This window comes from Anarrhichthys ocellatus, unplaced genomic scaffold (assembly GCF_004355925.1).
Source record: "Anarrhichthys ocellatus isolate YVR2014 unplaced genomic scaffold, GSC_Weel_1.0 scaffold106, whole genome shotgun sequence".
Lineage (NCBI taxonomy): Eukaryota > Metazoa > Chordata > Actinopteri > Perciformes > Anarhichadidae > Anarrhichthys > Anarrhichthys ocellatus.
The window spans coordinates 312,877-323,231 of record NW_022280136.1 but is presented as its reverse complement, the minus strand read 5'-3'; the positions used below and the strand labels follow the sequence as shown (position 1 = coordinate 323,231).

Below are 10,355 nucleotides of genomic sequence, written 5' to 3'. Positions count from 1 at the left end.
CTACACTCTTTCCCCCCCCGCCCCCCCTCCGCCCCCCCCCCCCCCCCCCCCCCCCCCCCATCATCCCAACTCTCTATCTCACCCTCCTCCATTCACAACCTCTACTCACAACGTTGTACGCACCTCAAATATATATTTCCTTTGTTTTCCTAGTTGGCACGCAGATAGTTTTGGTTTTATTTGCAGAGTATAAACTTCTACCACCACCCTAGTACAATGAAAGTGAGGGGAAATATCGTTTGTGGTGAAACGTCAAAACAACATTTGAAAAACTGTCCATCTAGAGACAGCATCCCAGAGTCCCAAAATGTCCTGGTTTCTGAGAATAATTTTCATTGGGGACTATTTTCAAACCGTAAAAAAAGACCTGTAAAGTCTGCGGATGATCCTGAGTGGCCTGGACATTGTTTCTCAAACAGAGTTTTTCCAGTATTAAGTTTATATACGAGCACCGACCACACCTCTGTTGTTGTGGGGTGGAGGCATGAGTCTCATTAGCGGACACCTCAAAACCTCTGCAAATGAAACCTGAACTATCTGCATGCTTAGAAGGCTGAAGTGACCCATTAATTAAGATAAAACACAGATCCTCTCAGAAGCTGGATAGACTTTTGTTTCATTTTGTTCATTAGACATAAGCTCATTAAAAAAACTAAGACATTTTCTTGCCATGAATTAGATTTGAAGATTGATAACACTATGAATGGTAACTATGAAGCTACAGCCAGCAACTTGTTAGCTTAGCTTAGCAAAGACTGGAAAACAACTAACCTATAAGTAATGGGCCTCCGGACCATCGGACGTTCGATTACGGGATAACGGGCTGTAGGACAAATGGGCTTTCGTCCAATGGGCCATTTCTTGGATTATTGAGGATTCGGAATAATGGGCCCTCAGAACAATGTCACGGCTTTTTTTTACTTCGGACAGGGCCAGGCCAGCTGTTTTCCCCTGTTTTCAGTTTTTGCGCTAAGCTAACGTTAAGCTAACCAACTTCTGGCTGTAGCTTCATATTTTACCGTACAGTCATGACAGTGGTATCAATCTTTTCATCTACCTCTCGGCAAAAAAAAGAGTGAGTTATCTCCCAAACAGCAGAGCAGTCATGAGCTTACAGCATCTTTAACCACCATGATGGGTACCATGTCAAATGTATTTACAATCAACTTCATGTGTATATCTTGGGTTCAGTATTTGATTCTGCTAAAGTTTTCATGTATTCTCCCATTTCTAACTGTCACTCCCAACCACATGCTGCCATTTTAATACCGCCAACTGTAATGATGTAACTATTTTATAGACACTTGCTGCACTCTATAACATTATCCCCTGTTGTTATTTAACCACCTCTCCCTCTCATTCTTTCCATGTCTGACTCTGTCTTTTTTCTCTCCTCCCCCTCCGCCATTGTTAACTCTTCCCTTCTCCCCTGTTTGGCCTTTCAGTGCAACACCATTTGGCCAGTGTGCAGGAGAGGAAGATTAAGCATGAGAGCGATGGAGTGCAGTTTCCTTACCATGGTTAGAACAACATTAAACATTATACTGTGTACATGTATACATGCTCTGCCTCCGCTCACACCACCCTCAACTTGTGTACATCCTGTCTTGTTTTATCTTCCAAGTCTGTTTGCACTTCCTGTGAGCTGTTCTCCCATTCGTCCTGTTTCTTCTTCTTCTTCTTGTCTTGTGTCTTGTTCTCTGGCTCCGCTGGCCGCTGGGTGTGGTTGTTCCTGCCAGATGTCTGCAGTTGTCCGTTGCGGGTTGACCAAAGCCTTTTGGTAGCCCAGTAGCTCCATAACATCCACCGCCTGTCTGCCTCAAAGACGCTGCTGTACAATCTGTGGAAAGAAATTAGATATCTCTGGTGCATCCAGAACGAAAAAAAACAACACACTTTTATGTCTGACAAACAATCCACTGTATTTTCAATGTGTAATTATGTGCATTATCATGTCCCCCGAAAACCACATTGTTGTCACACACCACATGCATACAAACAGTTTTTCCAAGGCGGTGCGAATTTGTCAGCAACATTCGGCTAAGTGCTCTGGGTGTTGCCATGTTGTTGTCGAGCCCTGAGAGAGAAAGTGATGAAAGACACAGAGGAGGGTGTGTGTGTGTGTGTGTGTGTGTGTGTGTGAGTGAGTGAGAATGAGGGTTTTGTCGAGTTGCGAGCGTTAGCCGCTACACGCAGCCGGTTGTTTGGACGGAGCCGCTGAGTGGCATCCCACCTGCCGTGGGCCTGACTGACCTGAACCGTCTCTTTTTGAAAGGGAAAAAAAATACCAAACCAACACACGACCCAAACAAACACGACTGAAGGCCCTCAGGTGTGTCATCAACGCACGAGGCGCCTTCTGTCTCCGAGACATGCTTACTCACTGGCAACGCTGGTTTACAAACGGCACGCTCACACACACACACAATTATACTTCACTTCTCTCTCTAACTCTCTCTCTCTCTGATTTACATTCGCACACACGTATAAAAAAAACCGCACACACACTCTCTCGCAATCTGGAGAGGAGCGGCGTTCCGCTCCAGATGGCACCTCCATGTGTCTACAGCGAAAGGGAGCTACTGGGTTACAGCAGACATCTGTTCCGGTGATGGTGGCGGTGGTGTTGGGAGCGAGAGATGAGGAGATGGAGAGGAGGGGGCGGAGGAGGGAGGGAGGGAGGGGGGCCTCCCGGCCTCCTGCCCGCTCCGGAGGTGATCTTCTACCTGAACGAAAAAGCTCCGAAGGTATCGCAGGTGATCATGTAATTCATCATCAGGTCCGCCGTCTCCCTCTCCGCTCTGCTCCGTCCTCTCTCCTCCTGCCTGCTCGCTCATGCTGCTCAGGGGTGGGAAACCCCGCTGTGGGGGGGTGATATTGACGGAGAATGCCAGGTAATTATTTGGTGTTGTGGGCTTAAGAAGTGTGGTGTGTGTGTGTGTGTGTGCGGTTGCGGTGCTGCTAAGGTGTCCTCGTTCTTACCTCGGTGTTTACGAGCGCTAACGATGTGTGAGGCAGTTAATGAGGGACACGGCTCTGTTCACGTACATTGTTTCTGCCTCACCTGAATGACGAGTGTGTGAGCTTCTTTTTCTCTCTCTCTCTCTTCAGTGTGTGTGTGTGTGTGCGTGTGTGTGTGTGTGTGTGTGTGTTGGTGCACATGCTACCGGATCAGTTCTCTGACAGTTATGGGGGGAGGGAGGTGGGGCTTGTGTGGTCGCCAGCTTGTTAGCACAGCAAGACTAGAGGGTCATGGGAACAATTGGCCGCCAGTCTGCTTGCGCCGTGTGCCAGGAGCAGGACATAGAAATAATTTAGAAACAAACAACTGTGAGTGTGTGTGTGGACGTGGACTCTCTCTCACACACAGATTAAGGGAGAGATCAGAGTAACTTCTGTTAGCTCTATCAGACAAAGCTTTCATTGGGCATCTGGGCCTCGTTTGCCGAGACGCCACGCAGCACCAGATACGTCGGCAGAGGAGCGGGCTAATTAGGGGGAAATCGCAGAGACTGAAAAACAATATGTATAATTTAAAGGCTGTTGTATGCATAATAAGCCGGTCGTAATTGAACTTGCGCGGCGGCTGGCACGTGGTCTTCCCTGTGCGTACCACAGAGGGAAGCGGAGCGGGCTCCGTTGCAGCGATGCGTTGAATCCACAGCGTGTTTCGGGTTCAGCTCGTCCTCGTGTAAAAATGTACAAGAGCCATAAATAGTGAGATAGCACTGTGTTTTGCTCAAAAGGCCTCGTTCAGACTGCCACTCCAATCAGTTTTTTTTTGGGCACATACAAATGGAATCCAGATTGATTTTACAAAGTCTGGAGGTTTGGTTACAGATGCATGTCAGCCCCGCACGCTCTGCACGTTTAGATCGGATTTCAAAGTGTCTTTTGCGTCACTTGTGAGCAGAATCCATCGTGCTGCTAGCAGAGCGCTGTGGAGCACAACATGGAGGAGGACAGTAGTCCAGGACCAGGACCTCTGGTGACTTACGAATAACAGTGCAGACCGTCCATCTGAAAGATCTGGTTTGAGGAACATATCTGATTTGCCTGAATTCCGAACGAAGCCGAAGCTCATTAGATAGCTAACATTACTTTTTCCTAAATAATGACACATTACTGCGCACCTCAAGAATGAGATACTCCATGAGTAACAGTACTCCGTAGTACAATTTTGTGGTACTCGTCTTGATCATTTCTATTTGATCAATCAAAATGTATTTGTAGAGCACATTTTAACACACAACAAAGGTTGCCCAAAGTGCTGCACATAGATAAGCAGTCATACATTCGAAAAGATTTTATGCTGCTTTATACTTCAACTCCACGACATTTCAGAGGCTAATATTGTGCTTGTATACTATATATAAGTTTGACAGATATACAGTTACTTTGCAGATTAAAGATGTAGAAACAAGCTGTAAACTCTGACATATTATCACCTTTTAAGTTGTTATAGATAACGTTTAACATTTCCTCTATTTTACGCATCCAGCAGCCATGTAGCACGAATTAGCCTCTGAAGCGGCCGATGAGAACTGTGAGAGCGAATCATAACCAGAAGGTTAGGGGCTGAAAAGTGAGTTAAACAAAGCTATAAAGGTTCGTAGGCTCGTACGCAAGAGGTCATGTGATCCATCGTTAGTATGAGAGCAGGTGCTCTCCCTGTGCAGTGCGATTGGTTGTTATATATCACCCGGCGATCCAATCGTAAATAAACTATCATTGCCAGATGGATGACAAGCCTACGCTTCTAATATCCTGCTGACGGAAGAAACGGATTATTCTCCTTCTCTTCTGGAAACTTTTTATGCACCCTTTGTTAGTGTTCATCTGTTCTTCTACGGCACTTTTTATTTATTTTTGTCGACTAGGCCGTATATCTTGTACACACAGAACGTTTGACAAACAATGAAAACCTTATTTTCCTCTCGCTGTAAATTTGGTTCAGAAGCATCTTGTGGCCTTCTGTCTTCACACTGGCTCTTTTTTTTTCTCTCTTCATAATTCAACCAGTGAATAAAAATTAATCTCACCCTGCTCATTGTATCCGTTCCTCCCACCTACGTGCAGAGTCACGTGATGCGCCTCGCTTGAACATAAGTAGCGGCGCCCACCTTTTATTTCTTCTTCTATACTCGCCGGTGCCCACAGAACGTCGCACAGCTGCGCCCTGTGAGCGTTGTGGGTAAACAGTGATAAAACATTTCCCGGTGTGGCATTAAAGAGAAAGCTTTTCAGAAATCTGCTCTCTGCGACTTTATACGCCTCGCTCGTAAAAATCTATTTCCACGTCTCCTCGGGCCATGTCGGAATTACCCACGTCTTTATTCGAGTGCGTTTGTTTTATATGTGTGAATATTGGGTCGTTTAGTACTTTATGAGGGCTTTTCGCTCGCCACGGTTGTTTATCACTGTATTCTTACAACCAAATGTGGAGCAAGTTTGAGTAAAAAAGCGACGGAGGCCTGTGTGTCCACGCCGATGTGTTTTTTCTCTGCTCTCACTTCCTCGTTATTCGCCTGCTTTAAGGATTGCTCTTTCCAGGGTTTTAACTCGGCGTATATTCGACATTGCGGTCCCCGTCAGAGGTCAAATACGCCCCTTGGCGGCGCTCCTCAAACCCTGAGAAGTCTTAAATTGTGCCTTTGGATCACCATACATCAAAATAAGTTCCCCTCAGTGCCCACCACACGAGGCATTGATCACAGGATAGACAGCGCTCCTTTCCTCGCTCTGCGGCTCTCACACTCTTGGCCGTGTTTCTGGTCCGCCGGCGAGCCCGCGGACTGTACTTAGCGAGCCCGCTTTGAACTGAACTGAGGGATGTTTCATGCCGTCCTCCAGCCTCAGCCCGACATTTATAGACAGAGGGGGGACACTTTAATGTATTTGTGTGTGTGTGTGTGTGTGTGTGTGTGTGTGTGTGTGTGTGTGTCGGCCAGGTCGTCACCGCTCCTCCCGTCGTCTTCCTGCCGCTCTCTCCCCGTCCAGCGCTCTGCTGGTGGTTTGCCCGTCGCTCGCCACCCAGCCTGAACATCTTCTGTGTGTGTGTGTGTGTGTGTGTGTGAGAGAGAGTTCAAGCGCTCCTTTATGAAATACTGCACTTCTGAACTTAAGGCAGTAACATAAAATACCCGACTGTCGGATATGACACATCAGAGGAGCCACCGATGTGCGTTTTTTGTTTTTTTGTTTTTTTTTGCGTCCTCCTCTGCAGCCGCATGTAGTCGCGCAGCTCACGCCGGCCTTTGCTTGAAACACGCAGTCGGCCCCCGGGACCCCGTTCATTCCAACGAGGCGTCCCAACAAGCGCAGCGGCTGGCGCGCTTGTTTGAAACGGGCTCCTCTTACATAGTCGCGGTTTTGGGACGAGTCGGACAGTTTGGATCTCAAAGAGGAGGCGTCCCGCAACCAGTAGTGTTTTTTCCAGACACTCCATTGGTGACCGTAGTTGGACCGCCATTGCATTTCCCAGCTCTCCTCTCGCTCTATCTCTCTCGACACTGTGCCCTCTCCCCAACTCCCTCCCGTCACCTCCCTACTCTATGATACCCCCATGCTGCTTCAAAACATGGCCTCTCCCCTGGACCCCTCAAATCCCGCTCCCCCCCTTCCCTCCCCCTCAATCTGACGGACATGGTACAGCCCAAACGTAGAGTATTGGACAGACGGATCGTCAGAACCCATCTGTATGTTAAGCCAATCAACAAATCAATGAATGAATCGAGCGATCAATCCATTGATTTCAATCATAATCATTCGATTCTTGCAATCAAATTAAAAAGTGATGAGCTTAATTTTTCTTTTTTTTTTTAATGAGTAAAGAAGTCGAAGTAAAACAAACTAAACTAAACAAGAAAACAACAACAGGCATGTTTGATTAAAACCTCGTCTCTGTTCTGCCATTTTTGTTGATCCCCTCTTTGCCAGGACTCTCATCGCCTGGTTCTCTTAAGAAGCCGGGGAAATACGATTTCAGCGCCCTGTCCTCCCAGACGAGGTCCCCCCGCATGGCGTTCACCCACCACCCACTGCCAATGCTGGCGGGAGTGAGACCAGGTGAGACCAACCCAGCTCCAGATCCCCCTGATCGCTCCCCACTCCCCACCCCTTTCTCTCTCCCCACTCCCACCCTCACCATCTCCTCCTACCCACCCCAAACCACTCCTTCAGGGCCCCCCCCCCACACACACACCCCCGGCGCAGAGGTGGGAGCAGTGTCTTTGGGAGATGAGAGGGGCTCGTAGGGTGCAGGTCAAGCTGGTGACGGAGCTGCTAGGGAGTCTGGGTGTGGTGTCTTTTCTGGGTCTGTCTGGTGGATGGTTGGCGGTTTCTTCTTCTTTTTAGAGTGGAACAACGGGACCAGAGGGGTCTGCTGCTGCCTATTCTGTCTTTGTGTCTTAATTGCACAAATTTCAGCCGATTGTGAGGCTTTCATGTTCTTATTTTGTTCTTATTGATGTAAATGACACTTGAACCACGTGTCGTTTGCTCACTGACTCCTGGATTATCTTGTCATGTTTGTCATTTCTTGTAACTCTTGTAAAGGTTTGCAGAAAATGAAGACTTACTAAGGTAATATCGTGGGTTCTTTTTGAGGCTGGATTACCAACCAGGGGAAGTGGAGAAACTACATGGGACCCCAGATCTCCAGGTTCACTTTTCTTTGTGGCAGTTGGTTTGTGGGTAATTTCATGGATTGCACTTTTGCTTGGGAGTATTTATTGACTGGGCCATAAAGTGGTTCTTGAGGCCCCATCTTATTGAGTCCATGTGTCAGTATCTTGTTTTAAGGTGACACTAATAACAGTTGGTTCTGCTGTATGTGTTGCACAGAGAGTTGGAGGAGCACGACCCAGCAAGCTGGCTGATCCGGCCATGGATCTTTCCACTTCACTGATCCCTATCTTCTTTCCCATCTTTTGTTTTTACTGCTTCTTTCCAAATTCTCATTGACTTTCTTTTCCTCACACAGTGTGAACAAATTGATCTCAATGTGGATGAACACGTGTTCTTCATTCACACTGGCACTGGTAGAACCAGTGTGAACCCGCTGATCCTCCACCAGGCTTAAACAAGCAGCTCGTGATAACATCAGATATCAAACGGAGCCAGGAGCTCTGACAATAAATCACCACTCCTTATTTTATCACCATGGCACAGGGGGACTTCCTCTTCTTTTTTGCAATGTTCCCGGTTGTGAATTCACCCAGTGAAGGAGCTCACTGGAGATAATTACCCATGTGCTTTAGTTCTGTAGCTTGGCTCCATCAAAGGCTTTAAGCCAGCAAGCAGATGTGAAGCAGTGAGGTTGACCGCCGTGTCATTAAACCTTCCGTGGTTGTTGACAGACCCTACGAGATGCAGCTACAGCAAAGGCAGTCTCCGTACACATGTTCACGCTGACATGCACACACATACACAATATCCCATCCTTGTTGTGGCCAGCAGTTGTAATTTATACAGTTTTGATTTGTGTCTTTTTACACAAACTCTTACTGCAAGTAAGTATAGCAAGCTGGAACTGTTCCCATGCTAGGGTGAAAGTGCCCACCACATCATCAGTGTTGTTGTTTTGTTGTTTTTCTGGGTGGAAGACGAGATCCCAGAGGATTAAGGAGTTGGCGAGGTGGAGTTGAGGAGTGTGCTAGGGCTTGCCGCTCACAGTGGTTTTGGTAGGGTTTGTCCCTCCAGGCCACCAGTGAATCACAGGGCTGAACACGACGGACAACCACTCATATTTACATCGACACGTAAGGGCAATTTAAAGACCCGAATACATGGAGAGCGCCCACGCAGAATATACAAACTCCACACAGAAAGGCTGACTGTGAGGTGGCAGTGCTACCCACTGCGCTAAGACATCACTTAAATAGTATACATCCACATACTGTAGTGAGTCACCTGAACGCTACGTGTTGAGATTGAAATTGTGTGAAAACTAGTTGGAAAGCAAGCAGAGAGGTCTAAAGAGCTAGAAAATTTGGAGAAATGGCTGGAATAGCAAGCTAAAATTAAGGGAGAAATAGTTAGTTAAAAGCAACAGATAAACAGTTGAAATAGTTAGCTAAAAGTAATGGATAAACAGTTGAAGTAGTTAGCTAAAAGTAATGAATAAACAGTTGAAATAGTTAGCTAAAAGTAAGGGATAGACAGTTGAAATAGTTAGCTAAAAGTAAGGGATAAACAGTTGAAATAGTTAGCTAAAAGTAATGGATAAACAGTTGAAATAGTTAGCTAAAAGTAAGGGATAATCAGTTGAAATAGTTAGCTAAAAGTAAGGGATAAACAGTTGAAATAGTTAGCTAAAAGTAAGGGATAAACATGTTGAAGTAGTTAGCTAAAAGTAACGGATAAACAGGTGAAATAGTTAGCTAAAAGTAACGGATAAACAGTTGAAATAGTTAGCTAAAAGTAACGGATAAACAGGTGAAATAGTTAGCTAAAAGTAACGGATAAACAGGTGAAATAGTTAGCTAAAAGTAACGGATAAACAGTTGAAATAGCTAAAGGATAAAGGTTGGAATAATTATCAAACATTTTTGTTTTTCATACAGTATAATCAGTAGTATTAGACAACAGATCAGTTCAAATGAACACATTTGGAAAACAGTCGGTGGTGTTGACGAAGGGGTATTGGAGTTCATCTGACAGGGCTGTGGGGGTACAACAGTTGGGATCCTCTACTCTAGGGGGAGAGCAAAGTAGGTAGGGGGTGTAGGGATTCCCTTTTATCCTGTCTCCCCCCCACCACCCCATCCCAACCCCAACCTGCCCCCATACCCCCAGTGTGTTTGGCCTTCACCCAGTCTCTAATGGGATTAGTAGGGGACTAATAGAAGCAGGGAGATGGCTCCACTGGGGGAGCAGGGAGCCTGGCATGGGAGCAAGGTGTTGCTGGGCTCAGAGGCATAGGCCCTTGTCTGGGGGGTAATGCAACGGGGGTTGGCACTCTCACGAAGTACACTCACACACACAATGTATAAGAACCAAAGAGTGTTGGCAGCCCAACATGGGCAGCTGGGGGGCCTGACATTGGACGGGGTGGGTGTCAGGCTGGCACAGCAAAGAGGAGAACAGGCTTCTAATACAAATCAAGGAGATTTAGTGATGGATATAGGTCTGACAGAGAGGGCTTTGTGTTTAGTCGTTGGGCTCAACCGACTGCTCCCCTCTCACACCTCGCACATATATGCAGCTCTGTTCGGTGCAAATTCCTCTATTTTCCTCTCTTGTAAAGCAAAAAGAAAGGGAATGCTTTTTTTCCCCCATAAGCTTATTAGCCGCCTAATGCTGATAAGTTTTGCATCCCTACACCTGTCGTGTACAAATGCACACACCACACA

The 10,355-nt window shown here is 46.6% G+C and overlaps 1 protein-coding gene across 2 annotated transcripts in view; it reads left to right on the top strand.

Annotated features, from left to right (window-relative positions):
* The window catches only part of LOC116399230 (nuclear factor 1 X-type-like), a 12,284-nt gene extending 3,154 nt beyond the window's left edge, over positions 1-9,130 (top strand). For both annotated transcript variants that reach the window (XM_031876217.1, XM_031876216.1), the window contains exons 3-4: positions 1,446-1,520; positions 6,940-9,130. In XM_031876217.1, coding sequence (XP_031732077.1) covers positions 1,446-1,520; positions 6,940-7,256 — 392 coding nt within the window. In that variant the 3' untranslated portion in view covers positions 7,257-9,130. The remainder of the gene's footprint in view (positions 1-1,445; positions 1,521-6,939) is intronic.
* The last annotated feature ends 1,225 nt before the right edge of the window (positions 9,131-10,355 follow it).